Source organism: Panthera pardus, unplaced genomic scaffold (genome assembly GCF_024362965.1).
Source record: "Panthera pardus isolate Hobbes unplaced genomic scaffold, ASM2436296v1 HiC_scaffold_11, whole genome shotgun sequence".
In the NCBI taxonomy this organism is placed as follows: Eukaryota; Metazoa; Chordata; class Mammalia; order Carnivora; family Felidae; genus Panthera; species Panthera pardus.
Window position 1 is genome coordinate 14,397,133 of NW_026526666.1, and position 24,035 is coordinate 14,421,167.

At 38.0% G+C, this 24,035-nt stretch overlaps 2 protein-coding genes across 2 annotated transcripts in view; one reads left to right on the plus strand and one right to left on the minus strand.

Moving 5' to 3' along the window:
- The window catches only part of AKNAD1 (AKNA domain containing 1), a 41,780-nt gene extending 33,368 nt beyond the window's left edge, over positions 1-8,412 (plus strand). The window contains exons 10-14 of the mRNA XM_053891645.1: positions 278-400; positions 492-599; positions 4,553-4,634; positions 7,083-7,224; positions 7,980-8,412. Of these exons, the coding sequence (XP_053747620.1) occupies positions 278-400; positions 492-599; positions 4,553-4,634; positions 7,083-7,224; positions 7,980-8,111 (587 nt within the window). The 3' untranslated portion in view covers positions 8,112-8,412. The remainder of the gene's footprint in view (positions 1-277; positions 401-491; positions 600-4,552; positions 4,635-7,082; positions 7,225-7,979) is intronic.
- A 3,701-nt stretch (positions 8,413-12,113) lies between these two features.
- The window catches only part of STXBP3 (syntaxin binding protein 3), a 56,801-nt gene continuing 44,879 nt past the window's right edge, over positions 12,114-24,035 (minus strand). Inside the window, exons 14-19 of the mRNA XM_019457699.2 lie at positions 23,721-23,859; positions 23,323-23,429; positions 22,688-22,780; positions 20,228-20,313; positions 16,509-16,657; positions 12,114-15,724 (exon numbers count right to left, since the gene is read on the minus strand). Of these exons, the coding sequence (XP_019313244.1) occupies positions 15,630-15,724; positions 16,509-16,657; positions 20,228-20,313; positions 22,688-22,780; positions 23,323-23,429; positions 23,721-23,859 (669 nt within the window). The 3' untranslated portion in view covers positions 12,114-15,629. The remainder of the gene's footprint in view (positions 15,725-16,508; positions 16,658-20,227; positions 20,314-22,687; positions 22,781-23,322; positions 23,430-23,720; positions 23,860-24,035) is intronic.

A 24,035-nucleotide genomic window follows, 5' to 3' on the forward strand; every position in this document is an offset into this window, starting at 1 on the left:
ATCAGTTCAGCAGGCCTTCACTAAACACCTACATGTGCTAGGAAAACCTTGAGACTTTCCTATCAGATTTGTTACTTCTGAAAACATCTCTCAGTTGTCATAAGGGGATTCCAAATGCCATCCTGAGGCTGGTGACTCCCCTTGGTAATGCAGCTGGGGAAGTTGAACACTTCTGCACCTAATGCATACCTCCCGTGGTTAGAGCTCTACTTTCCACACACTCTATGACTATAATGAAGAAACTCACCTGTCCTTTGTGTAACTTGGGATTTTTCAGGTTCTGATACAGGCCACAGCTGCTATTCTGCTCCTGGGACCGGACTGCTGAGTGATAAATGTCAGAACTGCGGCACTAAGAGTCATAATTCTGGAAGAACCTGTGGCAAAAAACCACCTGAAGGTGAGTGAGACTTAGGGGCCTTAGAAGGAAGGCATAAGTGGGGACAGCTGTTGTTCCCAGGCAGTGAGCTGTATTTCTCTTTTCTTTTTAGAATTTCATTATAGATACAACACCCCAGGAGAGAATTACTTATATCATAGTGAAAGAAGCAACTTTGTCCAGCTCTGCTTTTTAAATGAAAATAAAAATTCTTCATCTTGTAAGTACATCTGCTGCATGATCTCATCTTTGTAAACAACCTGGTCTCCCAGGCGTGGGGGACCCACATCACACCAGACACTGCTTCTGTTTGGGGAGGCCCTGCCCTCTCCAGTGTGCTGTCTGGATCTCTAGTACTCATCTGACGCTCCCACATCCTGGATGGCAAAAGGCTGGGCCAGGGCTGGGAGATAAGAAATCCTAGCAATAAAGGACTCTAAAAGTTTTTAAGGGCTAACTCAGTGTAAGTTGGTAACAAATTGCAAATATTTGCTAAACAAATGACCAACTAAATAATTGCCACTATTATTGTTATTCAGGAGTGGTCAAAACCTTAAATATATCCCTACTGAAAGTCAGCATGTAAAATAATAGACTATTTTTACACTCCTTAAACATCATATTGCTAATTTCAATTAGCAATTTGGAAAAAACTAAAATCCCACATTTATTTATAAAGATGAATAAAACATGCCCCCCACCCAAGGAGTTCACAATCTCTTAAGAGGAACTCATACCCAAATAAGGAAAGTTCATGGCAAAACGTGGTGCTAGAATTAACAAAGTCAGAGTGTGCTAAGGGTACAAAAAAGGAGGGAAGGACCTGTTCCTTGTTGTACTTCTGAATGACAGTCATATCTGGTTCTTCGACATCCTCTCCTTGTGGGAAAGTTCATACCTCCAGAGCTCTTTCTCTCCTGAGTGACAAGGCGTCAGGGAGAATGTTTCTTATCTTTCACAATTGCCAATTTCCAAGACGAAAGAATGCCATTTACCTGATTGAACTCAGCTGGTGAGTCCCCTACACCGCCATCCCCCAGCTGCTAAATCCTCCAACTGGATGTATTCTCTCAAGACGACAGCCACTAAAACTGCAGAAGCAACAGGGCTAATTTCTTTATCATCTCCCTGGCCTTTGAGTCTACAGCCCATGGGACTTGTTATTCTGATATATGAGGGCATGAGGGAATCAACTATGTCATCTGAAGTGTGACCTTGAACTACATTAGTAAATGTATAGTGGCTAAGAGGGTAGATTCATAGGGAGGCATATCTGCTCAATGTTGAAAAGAACCTTTCAGAAACTGGAATGGAGTGGGCTGTTGTAGGAGGACGTGAGCCCCATCTGTAGAGATGTCTCTACAGATCCCATCCAGAGCCAATGTACTTTGTCAGGATGCTGCAAATCTGTGGACTGGACTAGAATCAGAACTGATGACACTATGGTCCTTCCCAACTCTGAGTTTCTATGTTTCAAATAAAATCCAAAATTATATTTGGAGACTAGCAAAGGATTAAGACTGAACTCATTTGTGCCTCTGCTCATCAGGACTTACGTTTGGGTGGTCAGCATGATTAATTTGGGCTTTCTAGCTTCTACCTTCCATGTCTTAGGGACAGTATTTCCCAGATTGCTTGTCAAATGGGACCCTCCTGAGGGGGAGTGAAACCTAGCTACCAGAGACTGGTGAATAAGATAGAAGACGTGGGAGGAGACCCAGCAACAGAGAAGGCAGATTTATTGGCTGTTGGGCATTGACTCTTCTCCTTTCCTTTCCCTGGCTTTATTATTGTCTTCCATGGTGACTTTCTTACATTGATCTTCTCTGTTTAGTCTCTATTTTCTGGAGTTGTCTTAGTAACATAATTTAGTTTTTGACTCCCCAGAATCCTTGCACCTGAATTTGAAGACTTCCAGGAATCCATTTGGTCCATGCTCTTGAAAGGGATTATCCCTCCACTTGTCAGATGAAGTAGCTGAGTCCACAGAAGTTGGACAGCATGCCCAGGTGTCACAGAGTTAGCACCCAGGGAACCTAAATCCAGACTCCTGGTCTCTTGTCTACTGAAAAAACTCCTTTTAAAGGGGCATCTGGGTGGTTCAGTCAATTAAGTGTCTGACTCTTGATCTCAGGGTTGTGAGCTCGGGCTCCACATAGGGCACCATGCTGGGTGTGGAGCCTACTTAAAAAAAAAAGTCGATTTTTTTTTTCTTTTTTAGAATTTAATGACTATTCTAAGATGTCAATTATTTCCAAATAAATTAATAGATTCAACATAATCACAGAATTTTAGAGATGATCAAGGAGTGCAAAGACTACCCCCAATAACCATTTTGCTCTCCGCAGGTAAGAATTCTGAGAGTTTTAGTTTTTATTTTTTCAGTGCAGAAAGAATTCAGTATATTTATCTATTTTTTAAAATTTATATATTGTTTAATTTACATCCAAGTTAGTTAGCATATAGTGCAACAATTTCAGGAGTAGATTCCTTAAGCCCCTTACCCATTTAGCCCATCTCCCCTCCCACAACCCCTCCAGCAACCCTGTTTGTTCTCTATATTTAAGAGTCTCTTGTTTTGTCTCCATGTTTTTATTTTTGCTTCCCTTCCCTTATGTTCATCTGTTTAGTATCTTAAAATTCCTCATATGAGTGAAGTCATATGATATTTGTCTTTCTCTAATTTTGCTTAGCATAATACCCTCCAGCTCCATCCACATAGTTGCAAATGGCAAGGTTTCATTCTTTTTGATTGCCAAGTAATACTCCTTTGTAGATATATACCACATCTTCTTTATCCATTCATCCATCAATGGACACTAGGGCTCCTTTCATAGTTTGGCAATTGTCGATAGCACTGCTATAAACATTGGGGTGCATGTGCCCCTTCGAAACAATACACATGTATCCCTTGGGCAAATACCTAGTAGTGCAATTGCTGGGTTGTAGAGTAGTTCTATTTTTAATTTTCTGAGGAACCTCCATACTGTTTTCCAGAGTGGCTGCACCAGTTTGCATTCCCACCAGCAGTGCAAAAGAGATCCTCTTTCTCCGCATCCTCACCAACATCTGTTGTTGCCTGAGTTGTTAATGTTAGCCATTCTGACAGGTGTGAGGTGGTATCGTGTGGTTTTGGATTTCCCTGATGATGAGTGATGTTGAGCATTTTTTCATGTGTTGGTTGGCCATCTGGAAGTCTTCTTTGGAAAAGTGTCTATTCATATCTTTTGCCCATTTCTTCACTGGGTTGTTTTTTGGGTGTTGACTTTGATAAGTTCTTTATAAAGTTTGGATACTAACCCTTTATCTGATATGTTGTTTGCAAATATCTTCTCCCATTCTGTCAGTTGCCTTTTAGTTTTGCTGAGTGTTTCCTTTGCTGTGCAGAAATTTTTATTTTGATGAGGTCCCAATAGTTCATTTTTGCTTTTGTTTCCTTTGCCCCTGGAGACGTGTTGAGTAAGAAGTTGCTGCAGCCAAAGTCAAAAGAGGTTTTTGCCTGCTTTCTCCTTGAGGATTTTGATGGCTTCCTGTCTTACATTTAGGTCTTTCATCCATTTTGAGTTTATTTGTGTGGATGGTGTAAGAAAGTGGTCCAGGATCATTTTTCTGCATGTTGCTGTCCAGTTTTCCCAGCACCATTTGCTGAAGAGTGTCTTTATTCCATTCGATATTCTTTCCTGCTTTGTCAAAGATTAGTTGACCATATGTTTGTGGGTCCATTTCTGGGTTCTCTATTTTGTTCCATTGACCTGAGTGTCTGTTTTTGTGCCAGTACTATACTGTCTTGATGATTACAACTTTGTAATACATCTTGAATATCAGGAGTGTGATTCCTCCAGCTTTTTTTTTTTTTTTTTCAAGATTGCCTTGGCTATTTGAGGTCTTTTCTGGTTCTATACAAATTTTAGGATTGTCTGTTTTAGCTTTGTGAAGAATGCTGGTGTTATTTTGATAGGGATTGCTGAATTTCTTAAAATAAATAAATAAGCTGAATTTCTTTTCCTGAATTCAGAAAGAAAGTTCTTTGTTTTCTATGTTCCCTAGTTTTCTTATTAAGATTTCATGAAATATTACATTCATACAGAAAAGTTCAGGAAATGCTACCCATATGTCCACCATTTGGGGGTCATTTTTGATACTCTGAATTTAATCATAGCTAACATTTTTCAGCTTGTTCAAAACCAGAATGGATCTGTTCCCAGACATCGAATCCAAAATCCTCTCAACACGAACATGAGCCCATACCAGAAAAGTAAGTATGATTTTATTAATGATAATAACCATGCAATGTGCTTAGTGCATTAAATTACTGGCTCAAGGTCACTGAGATCATAAATCGTAGAGCCAAGATTCAAACCAAAGTATGGCTAATACTTCATTCATTTATTTATTCAACAAGTATTTTGAGTGTCAATAGCAGGGTCTTGGTCGAGGTCCTGAGGACACAGTGAAAAATTAAACCACTGTCCCTACCCTCATGGAAGTTACCTTTCTGGTAGAAGAGCCAGTCTTTTAAGTGCCACAAAGGGGGTGTACAGAGTGCTATTACCTAATTTGGGGGTTCAGGGAAGCTGAACACCAAAGGATAAGTGTGAATCAACTAGCAAAGGGATGTGGAGGTAAGAGGGCATCTAGTCTATGAAGGCTTCCTGGAGCCGAAAGGCCCCTTGGCAAGTTCAGGAACAGTGTAGTGCGAGGGGCTGTGGGGCAAGATGGGGCTGGCAAGGGGAAGCTGAAGGGATGGGTAGGGCTAGACCATGCAGGGGCTTGTCAGCTACAGGAAGTATTTCAGACTCAAGGGTATAATAAGCCAATGAAGTTTTTTAACGAGGCTGTTTTTAAAGTTTCCTAGTGTTGGGGCACCTGGGTGACTCAGTTGGTTAAGCATCCAACTCTTGATTTTGGCTCAGGTCATGATCTCAAGGTTCATGAGATTGAGCCCCCATCAGGCTCTGCGCTGACAGAGCAGAGCCTGCTTGGGTTTCTCTCTCCCTTTCTCTCTGCCCTTCCCTGCTTGTGTTCTTTCAAAATAAATAAACTTAAAAAGTTTCCCAGTGTTTTTAAAAGATCACTCTAACTACTAAAGGAATGGGAATGGATTAAAGATGTCAAGAATTGGAGCACGGAGGCCAAGTAAGAGCCCAGTGCAATAATCCAAGTGAGGTGATGGTAGCTTGGCCAAGGGTGAAAGAGAAGGAGAGACAGAGGTCTAGTATTCAAGAGCTATTTAGGAGGCAAAATCAATAGTGTAGCAGAGTGGTTAAAAGTTCAGGTTCTGCACTCAGTCTGAACTCACTAGTTACTACCATATGCAGTGCAGTGTTTAAGAATGTGGCCTCTGGGCAGGTCTTGGGTTTGCATCTTGGTTCCGTGTCCTTGGGCTGGTTGCTTGACCTCTTTGTGCCTCCCTTTCCCCACTGTGCGTCTTCATTATTCTCCAAATGGGAATAATAGTAGTACCAAACTAAGAATTGGGTCAATACATATAAAGCACGTGGAAAGGTACATGGCACTCAGCAAGTGATGGCAAGTGATTATTGTTGATCATCATGACAGACTGGATGTGAAGAGAGAGAGGACTCTCAAGCCCATATCCTTCCCACTGCACCACACTGCCCTGCCTTGCCTGAAGTTTTTTTATTAGCTAGGGGCCGCTGATGGTCTTTGATGTTCTCAACCGGATAATAGATCCAAAGTGTTAAAGTGACCTGAAGAACCAACTCCTGTTAATGTGGTAGAGGAGAGACACGAAGGGAGGCTTAGAGTCACAAACATTTGAAATCAGACTTCCTGGAGATGACTGCTTACAAGTGCTGTAAGTACCAAAGAAGTCAATGCTTAACAGAAGGACTCTCAAGTCGGGGAGATATTAAGATGGCTCCATGGCCCACCTGTCAACAGGCAAGACTTGTGGCATCCCCTACAGCCACTATTCATGGCATAACTCCAGGCAGTGCCCTTCACAGAGAATGTGTGAATGAAACCTCCCAGAGCTATGCAGTGCACAACCGAACAACTGTACATAGTGACCCTGGCTCTCCTTATTCACCCAGACCATCATCAGAGACAGTCATACTTAGTGTAGTAGTCCAGAGGTGCCTATTTAAAGAGGTGCTGCTTTTCTTCTTTTAATTTATTTTGAGAGACACAGAGTGCACACATGTGGGGGAGGGGCAGAGAGAGGGAGAGAAGGAGAAATCCCAAGGAGAGCTGGTGCAGAGCCCAACGTGGGGCTTGATCTCATGAACCGTGAGATCATGACTTGAGCTGAAATCAAGTGTTGGACACCTAACCGACTGAGCCACCCTGGCACCCCAGCTTTTATTTTTCTATTGCTGCTGCCTAATTGCTATGTAAGCTCCCTGGTGCTGAAGCGAACTCAAAGTGCCTACAATTGGCAGATTTGTGTGCATTTGTTTTATAAATATGCCAAGGTAGAAGGTTGGCCCCTAAAGAATGAAAACTGAATAAACTGGAGTGTTGCCTCTTTCTGTGACAATGGAAAGATTCTGGGAGGAAACACTTCCCAGATCATGGTCATGGAACCATCTTTTTCTGAAGCTCATCTGTGGTCAGCCACACGGGGACTATAAGAGCTACAAAAAGCGGAGAGTGCACAAAGTCCTAACACCCAACATGCACACAGCCATTACTGAACCACAGAGTTAGGGAAGAGAGGGGAGCTTTACACAAGTATCAGTGTGCTTTTGCCTTCCAGAAAAAATAAGATTTTCATGACCTACAGTTCAGACCTTGCTACACCCACACCCCATTTCCACTTCTGCAGGATTTCTGGAAGCAAATCCTTAAGCAACTTGCACAGTATGGAAACGGAATCTGAGGTGAGGACTTAGAAAAATCCATACCAGAATCCTTGCAGCTTGTAAGTATGGTCTTGGTCACAAAACTGATGGCTTTTAAATTATTACAGTATGGTGGCACCAGGAAATGCTCTGCTAATAAAAACACTTTGTGCTCAGCACTAACATAAAGACACACAGCCTGAGCAGCCACATGGTTTGTATTATTCCTAAACTGGTTCCAAGGGAAATTTCCTGGAGAAAGTGTTTTGTGGGTGGTGCCTCCACTACAGGATCCCCCTGGCCCAGGAGTGAAGGTAGTGGACTGTTTCCAGCTGCTCACAAGTCTGTTCCAGTGACACTGGGGTTAGAGCTGCCAGCACTTCCCTGTTTTCAAATCAAATTCCAGGCCACCTTCAAATGCTTTAGAATGCAAGCACTAATGCCCCTGGGTGCCCTCTCAGGGGTTATGACCCCTAAATCCTCTTCAATCAGCCCCAATAGCTTTCCTTCTTTCTCACAAATTTGTTCCTCTGCACCAGGGCAACAGCCCAGCAGGTTGCTGACCTCACCCTCTGATTCACACTCATCAGTCACGTGTTGGGTCTCTTTTCTGTCCCTTTCTCTAAAAAATATATTCCATCTCAGACTGGTTTCCTAGGAAACCAACCGTTAAAAACAGGAATAGACCGGGTGGGAAAAGAATGCTCCAAAAATTCCACCTTGCAATGTTTAATAATGAGATAACCCAATTAACAGAAACAGTAACTTTAAATATGTGAATTTTTCCTCTGTAGATTTTAAACTCGTCTTTGGATCATGCCCTAAGGACAGCAACCATTTTGAAAGAAACTACTGATCGAATGATTAGAACTATTGCAGAAGATCTTGCCAAAGTACAGAGATGGAGGAATCGGCTGAAATACTAGTTTGACCCAAGGCAACCAAAGACTTAAAAAAAAAAAAAAAGAAAAAGAAAAGAAAAATGCAAAGAAAACTTTATCTTCCCTCAAAAAGTATTTTATTACACAATTTAGGAAGGTGACTTTCTAGAGACAATACCAAAACCATAGAAAATGGGGGGCACCAAGTGCTTAAAAGGAAAAAAACACAATGGACCCTGATTCTTAAATTGAAATCAACAAGTATTTATTTTCAAATAAATCTGTTATTCCTAACTCATAATGGAAGAAATTAAAACAATAAACTAGGGGTACCTGGCTGGCTTAATTGGAAGAGTATCTAACTCTTGATCTCAGGGTCATGAGTTCAGGCCTCATGTTAGGTATACAGATTACTAAAAAACAAAACAAAACAAAAAACAAAAACAAACACTTAAAAAAAGGACAGAACAAAACAGACTATACTTTTGCCTTTTAGTATGGCAAAAAATAAAGTTTAGAAAACCCAGCATCAGCGAGGCTGGGGATGACAGGTGCTCTCATACACTGAGGGTGGAAGTATAAATTGGTGCAACCTAGTGGAAAGAAGGCAACTTGGTACCAAATTCTACAAATGTCAAAGCACTTAAATTCTGAGCAGCAATTCCACTATTAGCAATGACTTTAGGTAACTCCCACAATAGGCCATGGTATTACACATGGGATGGCCACCGAAGCACTGATGGGAAGAGCCCCCAAGTAGAGCTAATCTAAACACCCAAATGAGGAATCATAAATAACAACAGTCCTGCAATCAGTCAGTACTCTGCGGCCACTGAAAAAAATGTAGCCACTGGGCGGGGGGGGGGGGGGGGGGGGGGGGGGGGGGGTGGGGGTGGGTAGGGAAGACAGTGAAAAAAGGCAAACACGTAATAATACATGCAGTGTGACTTCGTTTGTGTATGTTTTTCAAAGGGCATACATATTTTCTGGAAACACACACAGAAATATTCTGTGGACCTCTAAGAAATGGAGATGGGAGTCATCCAGGGAAGGAAGAATCTTTCCTTTTCGTTTACTTTCTGTATAATACGAAATTCTTATGTTTGTATCATAAGTTATGTGAAGATCTCTTAAAGTCAGAAATACGCAAACACGTTAGTCCTGTATTAATGAATTTGGGACAAAAGTAAAGACAATTCATTACGACTATGTACCAGGTATTAACTACATTTCATGTAGAATGCCAGAACAAGATTCTGATTTGCTTCTTTAAGGCTGATTTAGAACCTCTTTAATGACAGAGCAGCACATCATTAGCTCTTTCCCTCTTTCCTGAGGCCTGTATTCACTCAAAACAGTCAACAAATGGTTTCCTAACCCCCAGAGCTTTGCTTAGTGGTAAAGAGAGTTGAATCCATTCCCACTTTGAAGATCTTTGCGGTGGCCAAGGCAGCTGCTATTTGTCTAGAGCTGGCTAGAGAATAGGCTATTTTTAACTTTGGAGCTTGGAAACTGGTTAAGAGTGCCTTAGAAGAGATAAAGCAGAGCCAGCCTGAAGATGCCTCTGACTCTGTGGCTACAGGTACTTTAAGCTGTGGCATTATAAGGAAGATAGTGAACACTGGTAGTAGCACTGTAAGAGAAAAAAGGGAGTTTAAACTGTGTATATGCTCTTTCAAGAGGCTTTTAGATTCAGCACTTACCTAAATTTAATCACCACTTGATAACCTGTTTTATGTGCCAAGCATCACTATCCTGTCCTCAAGTTTAAAATTATACTTCTCTGGCTGTAAGGGTTCTTATATGATTCATTAGTTCTTAACCTTTTTTGAGTTCAACGCTCTTTGAGAATCTGATGAAAGCTATGGAGTCTCCCTCCCCCATACTCCACTCTTGCAGGGAAAAGGGATGTAAGAACACACAATTTTGCACACAATTTTTAAAAGTTCAAAGACACCTGAAGCAAATCCACGCAATCCAAGTTAGAAAGGACCACCATAAGTGAATGTTCCTAAGCCCTCAATTAACCTTTATAGAAAGTTAACCCCTGTAATCATTTATTTAAAAATATGGCCCACCTCTACTTTATTAAACTATATTCTAAATGTTAATTTTATATTTCCTTAATGACTGAGGATCATTATGAACAATCACTGTGACAGGCTTAATCCAAGAAACAGAAATAGAGCTATGTCCTTAAGAAGTCCTGGAAAAGTGCTAAGCTCTGATTTACAAAGGTAATTTTATATTTACTGATCATGTAGTCTTGGCTGTCTCCTCCCTTGTTTGTGTAAATTCTGACAGATCTCTCTTTTAATTCTGATGCAGTAACAGACCAGAAAAACGAGCTCGTTAACTGTTTATTTCCAATGCTGAGTCAAGGGACTCACCATTGTTGAGGGCGGCGGTGTGGTAAAAAAACATCTGGCAGCTTCCACTGTCCAGAGGCCTCTTCATGTCTACTTCCAATGTGTAGCTGTGCTCTGGCTGCTTCAGGTTGCCAGGAGCAAGCAAGCAGGATGAGGGGGGAATGCTTTTATCTCTTTAATAAAAAATTCTAGGGGTGCCTGGGTGGCTCAGTCAGCTGAGTGACTCAATTTTGGCTCAGGTCACAATCCCAGGGTCATGGGATCAAGACCAGTGTCAGAGTGCGTGCTGAGTATGAAACCTGCTTGGGATTCTCTCTCCTCCCCCTGCCTCTCTCCCCAGCTTTCATTCTCTAAAATTATAAAACTAAATGAAAATAAAATTCTAGGGGGCGCCTGGCTGGCTTAGTTGGGAGAGTATGCAACTCTTGATCTCAGGATTTTGAGTTTGAGCCCCAGGATGGGTGTAGAGAGATTATTCAAAAGTAAAATCCTAAAAAAAAAAAAAAATTCTAGCCATCCACTTTAACTATTAGATTATACAAATGAAAACCCATCTTTTTATCACTCCTTTCTACTGTAATCTTACTGATTTGAGTCTTAATGATTTACGTAAAAAAAAAATTTTTTTTTTTAACATTTATTTATCATTGAGAGACAGAGACAGAGAGAGCATGAGCATGGGAGAGGCAGAGAGAGGGGGAGACACAGAATCCGAAGCAGGCTCCAGGTTCTGAGCTGTCAGCACAGAGCCTGACGCGGGGCTCAAACTCACAAACTGCGGGATCATGACCTGAGTAGAACTCAGACACTTTACCGACTGAGCCACCCAGGCACCCCTGAATCTTAAAGATTTAAAACAGACCTAATTCATATTAAATACGAATATATTTAATGCCCAAATTGTTGTTTTGGTAGCAGAAATTTTATTGTGGGATGAAGACTTTTTTGGTCCTTTGATTTTAAAAGAAATCTGCCTGCAACCTGACAGAATTCACAGAAAGTTACAAATACCTACAGGAGAAGTGAGTTATGGAGGCATCACATCTTACAAAAATAAACTGCCAGGATCTGGGCTTTTGGGCTCAAATCCAAGAATTTTTGTCTTTGTGAACGACTGATATTTTTCTTATTTTTTTGTGAATATGGTTGAACAATGTGAATCCACTATACTTTATAAGCCAAGCACACATCAACAGGAATTAATGTGGGCTTCAGAGATACTGAATAAATGGTTTCATTTAGTTGTAACAGTGAAATGTCTTCTTCAGGGTCTTGGTATCAGAATCTGTAATTGCTAATTCTGAAGGTGGAATTAGCTTATACTAAGAATTTATGTGAGATGAACACTTACATCTTCAAATTCAGTAAGAGATTTAGGAAACAAAGGATCACTCCAATTCTAAGACTAAAATACATGTAAAATGGAGGCCTCAAAGGATCTCACATCATTGTGATAGGACAAATCATCACTGAGGTGTTAAGTGACTCAATGAATGGGCCAGTGTTTGCTGTCATCACACTCTTGGTTCCATTTGTCACAGGGCATTGGATTAGTCTAAATCTCTGTTCCACACAAGTACTAACCTTGGACTGATAGTAACCAAGGCTTACAAGGACCACAAATAAAATGCAGACACCCAAAACCAGCCCTTTCACTGACAAAGTACTGTTCCCACGCTTGATATTCAAAGAGAGCTGTTTATTAATGTCAAGCCTTTCCTCTCCACATAAACATCGAGGTTAAATTACATAACCTTTATGTGCCCTAGTTTCCTCAGCTTTAAAATGGAGATGATAATAATAGTCCCTATCTTCATAGGATTAAATGAGAAGATTAAATGAGGTAATATAAGCACTTCTGCTTGGCACATATAATGCTCTAAGTCAGCACTTGCATATTGTTACTTAGTAAAACAGCAAGTTATGAAATTAATATATCAAAACAATAGCTTTCCTATATAAAAAATGTTTGAAAATAACATAAAAGATCCAATTCACATGGAATCACAAAAGAAAGATATTATGGAAATATACAGTACCTATATGAGGAAAATAAAGGTTCTGAAGGTTATAAAGACTTAGGTAAATAAAAAGACATTATATATTCCTAAATTTCAAATTTCAATATTATAGGGGTGTCAATTTTTCCTAAATTAACCTACAAATTTACTGCAATCCTAATAAAAATACCAAAATAACTTGTGGTATTAACAAAATGATACTAAAGTTCATTTAGAAAAATGTAATAGCCAGAAAATTTCTGAAAAGTAACAGTGATTTAGGTAGAGATTATATCTATCACACATTAAAATACAGCATGAATTAAAATAGGGAAAAATACAAACTAATGGTCAATAAAACAGAATTCAGAAACAGACCGAAATGCAAATAAAGTCTATGATAAAGGGAGTATTTCAGACTAGTTGGGGAAGGAGAAATTGCCCAATAAAATCTGTACAATATCTGGGTATTTAAGAAGAAAGCTGGATCTCTATTAAATAATTTATCAGTCAGGGTTCACTGTAGGAACAGAAACTCTGCTAGGTATTTCAAAGAATGGGACTGAATATAGGTCCTTAAAAATCAAGAGAAAAAGCTGCAGGGGCAGAAAGTGGGGGCCAACATGTTTTAATTTAAATTTTTTTTTAAATTTTTATTTTGAGAGAGAGAGAGAGAGAGAGAGAGAATTTCAAGCAGGTTCTGAGCTGTCAGCACAGAGCCCAACTTCACAAACTGTGAGATCATGACCTGAGCTGAAATCAAGGGTCGGACACTTAACTGACTGAGCCACCCAGATGCCCCAGCCAACATGCTTTTAGACTCAAGGTTATATCACCTTCTGTGATCCAGATAATATAAATTCAGTGCTGCTACTGCCACCAGCATTGCCTCGTGCCCATGCAGCAGGTGACAGACACTAAAACATGGAGTCTGGTTGCTACAAACTTCAGGTGGCAGGAGCTTGCTTATCCACTAGCACAGCCGTGGTATATGGTCTCTACCTTCCAAATCTTGACCAAATGCAAATCCCTGGCAGAACCTAACCTGTTCAGAACGAACCCTACTTACCTTGGAGTCTACAAAACTTCATTTTTGGCCTTTCATCCCCTTTGGTATGAGATGGGGAGGCATGGGACATAATGTCAAGTGCTAAGAGACCGTACCTAGCATATATTCTCACACTAAAGTCAATTCCAGATGGATGAATTATCTGTAAAAATAAAATGAACTTATTGAAATGTTCCAGAAGAAACAGTGAATGACTTTATAATATTGAGCGTAAGAAGTATTTCTAAGTACAACATATAATACCAAAGCCATAAAGGAAAAGTGATGGATTTACTACATAACGGTCATACCTATCAGCACAGTTGACCCTTGAACAACATAGATTTTTTTAGATAAAAATACAGTACAGTATTGTAAGTTATTTTCTCATGATTTTCATTCATTCATTCATTCATTCATTCATTCATTCAGAGAAAGGGAGAGAACGCAGAGGCAGGGGAGGGGCAGAGAAAGAGGGAGAGAGAATAGAATGCCAAGCAGGCTCTGTGTGCTGTCAGCACAGAGCCCAATGCAGGGCTTGAACCCTAAGCCAAAATCAAGAGTTGGACACTTAACCAACTTGAGCCACTCAGGCTCCCTGTTTCTCATGATTTTCTTAACATTTTTTCTCTCATTTACTTTATTGTAAGAATACAGTATATAATACATATAACACAAAATGTGTGTTAATTGACTGTTTACGTTATTGCTAAGGCTTCTGGTCAACAGTATGTTATTAGTAGTGAAGTTTTTGAGGAGTAAATGCAGATTTTCAATTGCATGGTTGGGGAGGGTGGGGGTCAGTGTCCATAAACCCATGTTGTTCAAGGGTCAGCTAGATTTTATTTATTTATTTATTTATTTATTTATTTATTTATTTATTTATTTTTTAACGTTTTATTTACTTATGAGACAGAGAGAGACAGAGCATGAACAGGGGAGGGTCAGAGAGAGGGAGACACAGAATCTGAAATAGGCTCCAGGCTCTGAGCTGTCAGCACAGAGCCCGAAGCGGGGCTCGAACTCATGAACCGCGAGATCATGACCTGAGCCGAAGTTGGCTGCCTAACCGACTGAGCCACCCAGGCGCCCCAGGGTCAGCTAGATTTTAAACGCACAAATACTTTGACCAGCTATGCCATTGCCAGAAATTTATATTATAAAAATTTGAGTGTTTGCGAAGGTTATGTACCCAAATAATGCAGCATTATATATAAGCAAAACTCTGAAGATGAGTAATATATAAAATTATGGTCCATAATGTGACAACACTAGGAGGACAGGTTAAAAGAGATATTTGAAATGAAGACATTCCTTTTGTGTAATACCTGTGCAAACACATCCTTATATTATCCAACCTATACAAATATTACATTGTTTTTACAGAATATCAACCCGGGCTATCTTGATGGGAAGATTATGGTGCATTCTTTTTTTTTCGTAACTCTCTGATTTAGAATTTTTAAGTTCCCAACTTCCCTTTCCTCCCCTGCCCCCCAAAAGATAATTTTTGTAACTATACATTTATTTTCTCTTAGAATATTCACAATTAATTTTGGCTTTCTAATTTAAACATACATGACTCTGAAATTACATAAAATTGTGTTCTTTAGAAGTATCTGGGAAGACAGTATACACTGTGAAATTATTTCTATTAATGACAATACTATTTTACACATAAAAGAAATTATGAATTTCAAATGGAAAAAAACCTGCACTTATAGAAAATCATTCTATCATACACACACTTAAAGTTTTTACTTTTACTACCTTTTCACTTAAAATAATTCTTTCCCAAAAAACTATATTTCAGTATAAGACAGATAAGCATCTGGTAAGTAATTAATATGTACATAGGTAGTTGTGAAAAATTACCCACAATTCTAATATATTCAGTCCCAAAGGTGAAAAATTTCCTTTTAGAAAGCATTTTAACATTTCTTCTCATCATCTACAAAGCAACACTATTTAAATTATTAAACATGGCAAATCCAAAGATATGTAATCATAAAGTCCCTTAAGAAGTATGTTTGAAAAATCATTATTCCATAAAATATTTACAGTGTTAAATTACATGGTAGCAACCTTGTCTTGATCTATTTTAGTTGAACATATTAATAAGAATCTCAAAAAAAAAAAAAAATCCCTATTCATCCTTAATTAAGGAGACTTTATCCTTGGGTTTATTCAGCATCTTTATATCATCCAAAAGCTTTCTGGGTGTTAAAATATGCGTAGAACCTGGTAGGAGAAAAGATAAATTTTCAGAGGCCAGCACTTAAATAGATTCTTCTTGGTTAATTATATTGCCCTGTCCCTCAAATTTGCAAAGTGCCATAGCTTGGAGCAATTTAGCAAAATTTCTATAGGACACGTTCCTGAAATCTGCCTATACCACAATATTTCAAGTCCTTCCTCTTCATTGAACAGTAGGCTTAATAATTCACTCCTAGGGCTCTGTCTTCTTTGTGCTATATATTGATATGCTGAACAGCAAAACTGGAAGTTATTCTATCCCTGTGGCAGAACACAATAGTCACTGTTCAACCACAGGATCATTAAGCAGTGCTCTAGATTTAGACCTGGTGTACAAATGTTGCATTCCATAGACGAGGAGAGGTTATATATCAGTGGCTTTGATAAAATTCTTAAAACTAAATTCCACACAAGACTTGCCAATGTCACATCCACAAAAATATTCAAAATATTTCTGTAATAAAAATGTATTTATGTCTCAAAATTTATTTCATAAGAGCAGAACATAATATTTTAAAAGATACTTAATATTTAAGTCATATAGTATCTTCAAGCTTATTCCTTCAAAATCAGAGTATTTAAAAATCAAATTATCAAAAAGGTCAACCAGGAAAAACTAGTACATCACATAAAACACACTATGATTAATATCTTTTTGCACTGAACAATTTAGTCTTACATATAAAATACAACATAAAGTTTTACATATATATTCTTGCATTTAGAGTTTGTTTAAAATAAAATTGAAAAGTGGAAAAAAAAGACTTACCAATAATAACTTCACAGGATTTATGTGCCTGAGAAACTTCATAAGCACAACGCATTTCAGAGTATGTAATTCCTCCAATTACAAAAACAATCAGTTTTGAGCCATTTTTCCTGTCCTCTAAATAATTAGCTCTGGGCTTCTGGCGAGCACTAAAAAATAAACACAAACATGTTAGAAACATTTCCAAAACCATAGTGCTTGTAGATTTCTTAAAAAGGCTAATTCAAGCAAACTCAAATTTGGCACCAACTACACTGATTTTATGGAAATGACTTAACTATGGTATGACTGGAGGATCAAGAATTAGATAGGACAGCGTCACTTCAAGTTTAATTTTGATCAGGGGTGCCTGGCTGGCTCAGCTGGAAGACGGTGCAACTCTTGGAATTCTCTCTCCCTCTCTCTACCCCTCCCCTGCTCACTCTCTCTCTCAAAATAAATAAACTTAAAAAAAAAAAAAAAGTGGGGGGATGCCTGTGTGGCTCAGTCAGTTAAGCACCTGACTTCAGCTCAGGTCATGATCTTGCAGTTCGTGCATTCAAGCCCTGCAATGGGCTCTGTGCTGACAGCTCAGAGCTTGGAGCCTACTTCAGATTCTGTGTCTCCATCTCTCTCTGCCCCTCCCCTGCTTGTACTCTCTCTCTGTCTCTCTTTCAAAAATAGATAAAAAAAAAAAAAAAAAAAATTAAAAAAAATTTTTTTTAAAAAGAGTGGTCTCTGAGGGCTCTCGTAAAAAATAAAATATAAAATAAAAATAAGATAAAACTCTATATACCTGAAAAGTCTATGACTTTCTGGAGTCTTTAAAACCCTCTTGCTTCAGTGCCACTTTCTCCATTTTTTTTAACTTCACAAAGTCACAGACTTCTCAGGTATATTATTTCTTCATGTGAAATAAATGAGAATGTCAGCTGTATTTATAGGTATAGGGAGGGAGGCACAGGTATGGATTTGCAGTTGATGTGGTACTGGGACATTCCATGCTGGAACTCACTGGAGTATGATGGCAGGAGATATTGAAGATATATCTGTACTTTTGTGTTACCTGCAGCATTATTCACAATAGCGACGATACGGAAAACACTTAAATGTCTGCTGGTAGAGAAATGGATAAAGAAAATGTAGTGTATATATCCAGTGGAATATTATTCAGCCTTAAAAAAAAAAAAAAAAAGGAAATTCTGCTAATGGCAACATGGATGAACCTGCAGGGCATTACACTAAGTGAAATTACATTGGACTCAAAGACAAACACTGCATGATCTCACTTCTCTGTGGAATATGAAACAAATTCACAGAAGCAGAGAATAGATTACTGGCTGCCAGGAGTTGGGGGCGGGAAAGGGAAATGAGGTAGTGTTGATCAAAGGACACAAAGTTTCAGTTATGCAAGATGAATTAATTCTGGAGACCTAATGTACTGCCTAGTGACTATAGTTAACAAAAATTATATTGTATATTGAAAATTTGCTAAAAGGTTAGATCTTAAATTATTAAATTAAGCCTTCTCACCCCCCCCCAACCCACACACATGCGAAAGAAAATGATAACTTTGTAAAGGTAATAGATACATTAATTAGCTTGTGGTGATCATTTACAATATACATGTATCAAAATACCAAACTGTAGATCTTGAATATATACAGTGTTTCTAAGTCAATTACACCTCAATAAAGTTGTTTAAAAAAAAAAAAAGATAAAAGGAGTTAGACCTGGGTTACAATTCTGATTCTGTTGCTTTCTAATTCAGTTGCACTTTTCACCAAGTTACGGAACTTCTTTCTAAACTTCAAGGGTTGTTTCCGGATTAAATGAAAAAATGTACAGGATACACAAAGTATGCAATCTGGTACCAAGGAAACACTCAATAAATAATAGCTATTATTTATATGTCACTTCCTCCCCCAGATTGCTCTAGATCTGCACTGTCCAATACAGGAGCCACTAGCTCCATGAGGCTATTAAAATTTTTTTAAAGTTTATTTATTTATTTTGAGAGAGGGAGAGAGAGGGAGAAAGAGAGAGAGTGAGCAAGCGTGAGTGGGACAGGGGCAAAGAGAGAGAATACCAAGCAGGCTCTGCACTATCAGCACAGAGCCTGATTCAGGGCTCGAACCCATGAACCATGAGATCATGACCTGAGCCAAAACCAAGAGTCAGACGCTCAACCGACTGAACCACCCAGGTGCCCCAAAGCTACTTAAATTTAATTAAAATTAAATAAAATTAAAAATTCAGTCATACTAGCCACATATCATGTGCTCAACAGCCATATGTGGCTAGTGACTATCATACTATAGAGGACAGATATATGACATTTCCATTACTGCAAGAAAGTTCTACTGGATAGCACTGCTATTCACAGGAATCATGTTCCCACACTTCACTAGTCAAAATTTTGAGCTTTTACTTCAAAAGTAAATATTTCAAAATAAAATTTTTGTACATCTAGGGGCGCCTGGGTGGCTCAGTTGGTTAAGTGTCCGACTTCGGCTCAGGTCATGATCTCATGGTTTGTGGGTTTGAGGCCCTGCATCAGGCTCTGTGCTGACAGCTCAGAGCCTGGAGCCTGCTTCCAATTCTGTGTTTCCCTCTCTCTCTGGCTCTCCCGCACTCATGCTCTGTCTCTCTCTCCGAAATAAATAAACATTAAAAAAAATTTTTTTAAATTATATGTGTATTGGTGCATATTAATAAAGCTTTAATTTCTCCCTCTTTTATAAAAATAAATACCCTCAAATCATCTTGTCACCCACTGTGGAGACCATGTTCTAGAGGACCTCTAAGATCCTGCAATGTAGGATCCCATAGTAAACTTTTAATAATGTTCTTGTTTACATCATTTCCATCTGACATCTTAAGGAATGACGAAGGAGTCAACAACAGGAAAAAAAGTAAGAATCAGTAACTGGTTTTGAAAGATGAAACAGGAATACACTCATGATTCCCATAAAAGATACATCAAGGAGATACTAAAAGTGCAATTTTGGTTTAAAAACTGTTTCCAAAGTAAGAGAATTAGAGTAAGGAAGCAAAAAAAAAAAAAAAAAAAGGGAAGAAAAATGGGATCATGCTGCTCAAAACAATTATGTGATTCTAACAATTTTTAAACTTCTGAATAGCAGTTTTGAGGGATTATATTTAATTTGTTTCACATATATGTATAAGATGCTGTGCTAGTGTTTTACATTCTGATAGATTAAACAAATAGTAATTAAAATCCCTAGATCCTAAAAATCTCACTCTAGAAAGCATCTAGAAGCTTTGGTTAAAATAAGAGTGAAACTCTTTTTAAAAGCACAGCTGAAAGTAAACAAGTAAGAGAAATCTCCCAAAGGCCAGCAGTAAAAAGGAAGCTAAAAACTAGGCTGGTAAACTGAGGTGAGGCTTGGTCTGCCTTGTAGAATGTCAGCTTAGTCTTGGCAAACAAGGATGTTTACCAGTTTAATGAACAAAGGAGACAAAGCCTTAGGTATTGTGCAAAGTAGGGTCTGGGAGTTGACACCCCTGCATTACATAAGATCATGACATTCATTTGTTCTACAGTATGGTATGTTTTCATATTGCTTACCTAGACTCATTTAAAACAGGTCACAGTTAAGGAAAAACTGTCTTCTAAGTAACTATTCTTCCAGGAGAATTCTCAAAATAAGAGTACTTCTCAACGTAAGAGTACTTTCAATTATTAGTCTATAATATCATACTTCTATAGCTTTTACCTTACAGCCCCTGAGCCATTCCATACTGCTGGACACTGGGAACAATATGGCCATTCTTTTGAATCTAATCTATTATCGATGGCATCCTAGGGAAGAAAAAAATTAACACCATCAAAAAAATGTAAATTCCAGGATTTTTTTAATATTTATTTTTGAGAGACACAGAGACAGAACACGAGCCAGGGAGGGACAGAGAGGGAGACACAGAATCCAAAGCAGGCTCCAGGCTCTGAGCTATCAGCACAGAGCCCAACGCGGGGCCTGAACCCATGAACCATGAGATCATGACCTGGGCCGAAGTGGGACACTCAACCGACTAAGCCACCCAGGTGCCCCCTCCAGGATTTTTTATTTGTATGTTTTACATAAAACTCAAAATTTGTGTTAACAATTAAGGAATCTCAAGATATATAAATATTTAATAAAATAAGGTTAACCCTCTCTCTGAAACTTACAAACCTTACTTGCTTCAAAAATTAATGCAATCCTTTATTTACTTACTAAATTAATATTTACTGAATGTCTAAGTTTCATTTGGAGGGTCTACTGGTGTAAGGATTACAGAGACTTTATCAAAACCTTTATCTCTAGAGCACTACAGGTTTCTAAATACCATCCTAGTCCTGACATACCTCTTAGGCTACTGGAGAGTCCAGGTTTTGCCCTTCATTGCAATGGCTCTAAAATAAAATGTGCGCTCCTGACCTAGGGGTAATCAAGACAATCCAAGGGGATGAGAGAAGTTTTCCTTTATGTTTAAAAAATTTTTTTTAAGGGTTACATTTTATAATATACTTATATGCATGGGTATACTATATACATACATTATGCTTTATCAGTACAGTAATGCATAGTTCACAGATAGTTCATATGCTATAACTCATGTTCATAATTTTTATGGTTAAGTGTACATGATTAAAACAGTTTGGAGACCACTGCTTTACAGCATGGTAGTATAATAGGTATCAGTAGGTGGGCACAAGGAATGAGCACAAGGTACTGAGTAGTCCAAGAATATTTCATTAAGATTGTAAGAAGCCTAACTTGCATGTAAGTAAGTAAGTAAAGTAACTAAATAAATAAATACATAAATAAAAAGATTGTAAGAAGCAAAGAAACCAAGTTTCAGGAGAAATCTTGAAGGCCTTAGAATGTCACTGAGCCAAAACAGACTATTGTTTAATTAACATGCAAATTCTTGTTACAGGGTTCAGGATAGTCAATTCTCATTTTAAAAGTACTAGCCAAGGGCCACCTGGGTGGCTCAGTCAGTTAAGTGTCCGACTCTTGATTTTGGCTCAGGTCATGAACTCAAGGTTCAAGAAATCAAGCCCTTTGTCAGGCTCTCTGCTGGCAGCGCCGAGCCTACTTGGGATTCTCTTTCTCTGTCCCTCCCCTGCTCACGCTCTCTTGCTCTCAAACATTAAGATATATACTTTTTAAAGTACTAGCCAAGAAAGACTACTTAATTCTACATCCTTGTTATGGATAGGGAAAAAAATCGTATGCTATATAACAAAGTCTAAATTCTTTAAACTTTTCATCTATGTTAAACATGTATGAATGACATAAAATTAGCCAAGCAAAAGAGGAAAATCATAGTAATAAATTATAAACATTTAGTTCCCAAAGCAAAATAGAAATTGGGGTTTAAGTCAAAGGAAAATTGGAATAAATAGAACTATATGATTATAACTGAAGAATCAATGCCATGATTTTATTGTTCATAATATAATTTTTATTAGTTCATTTTCTAATTTCCTATAAATGAATATTAATTTCTAAAAGGAAACAGTATTAAAGGCATAAACCATCTGTTGGATATAACAGCAAACTACAATTTACAGTTTAATATCACAAATACATTTCCAAGAATACTAGGGTGTAACTTTTTTTTAATGTTTATTTTTGAAAGAAAGAGACAGAGTGTGAGCACGAGAGGGGCAGAGAGAGAGGGAGACACGGAATCCGAAGCAGGCTCCAGGCTCTGAGCTGTCAGCACAGAGCCCAACGCGGCGCTTGAACTCATGAGCAGTGAGATCATGACCTGAGCTGAAGTCGGATGCTTAACTGACTGAGCCAGCTAGGTACCCCTGGAGTCTAACACTTTCTAACAGTGGTAACATACAAATGTTATTTTGTTGAACTTTCATTCAAATAAATTATTTATATTTATGCTACATAGAGTTATTAAAACAATAGTTTTTTTCATAAGGCAGTATGTGTACTTATTTTTATCTTGAGGCCATTAGTGTGTAAGTTTGTTTGATATCTTCACAGAAAGAATCTTCAAGTTTCCTTTCTCCCCCTGACCCCAGATACAGCCTTCTTTTGTGAACTCTCCCAGTAGTGCAGAAAATTCCTGACCCATAGATATGCTCAGACGGACAAATATACAAAGAGTAAAGAATACTCTACAGAAAGGCGCTTAGCGTATAAGTAAAATTTAATGAATTATACCTCCAAAATATCTTTGATAAAAGGTGTCCATCGGGAGAGTTGAAAAGTTTCTTCTGTAGACCTATCCTTTCTTAATGGTTTGCCTTGTTGAGACTAATACAAATAGAGGAAAAAATTAAAAACCAGTAATTTTATTTAGTAATATTCACTTATTATATTTTCTTAAAAACATACGTAATTTACACCAAATACTATGTGTATTTGACTTAGAACTAAGAGTGGAAATGCTTACTCAAAAAAAATCTGAATAGGAGTGGTCACAAAATTTCACAGTATTTTGTGCTCCAATGATACAATTTGTAATAGTGTCAGAAATTATATTTACTCAAAAGTGCTATAAAACTTGATGGTAAAGACTGGGATTCTTAACAGAATTCTTTCAAAATTTGCTATAAATGAATCATACAGAAAAGTATAAGAGCAAATTACAACAGAAAACAAAAGATACAAATTCACTAGAAAATGTACTTGTACAAATTACTCATATACAGAAAATAAAATTAAAATTTTTCTACTTACCAAATCTATCGAGTGAAATTAAGCTATCCACATGGATTTCCCATATGAGGAAACATATTTAATGTAAACACACACATGCATGTATATGAATATATACCAAATGTAAGATTTCTTACTGGGGGGACAATGGGAACACCAAGGTAACTCCAGTTACGGATCATGTCACTCTCATTTTCTATCTTTACGTTCTGGATCAACCTGTCCAAATTTTCTTCTGTAGTTCCTTAGATAAAAATATATGAGTGAACAGTCACATAATTGCCACCACAATCATCTCTAGGTTCCAGGTAGTACCCATTAATAAAGCTTTTTAAATAAAAAACAAATGTTTAATTACATACCCCCTTTGGTGTTCTCCCAATTTCCTATTTTTCTTTATGTTTATCTTAACCAACTTCAGCTACTATCTTTGAATTTTCTAAGACTCTCTTATGATGAATAGTAAAGTACTTAATTATAAAGTGATTTTAGAGCTGAGTATTTCAATATATTCGTGAAATAAAGTCTCAATTACCATTAATACTGAAGATGTAAAGTAGAATCGCTCTTATTTTATCATAATTATCATGATTTTTGTTGAGTAGAACTGGAAGAAGTACTCGCATAGAATCTTTCACTTTCTGTCCTTCTGCATCAGTTCCAAGTGCCAGGTCCTTAATGAAAATTAAATATAGTCAGCGGCCTATAATCCAAATTCATTTTTTTTAATTAAAAACATCTTAAACCCAAGGGTGCCTGGCTGGCTCAGTCAGTAGAGTGTGAGACACTTGATCTCGAGGTTGTAAGTTCAAGTCCCATGTTGGATGTAAAGATTACTTAAAAATAACAT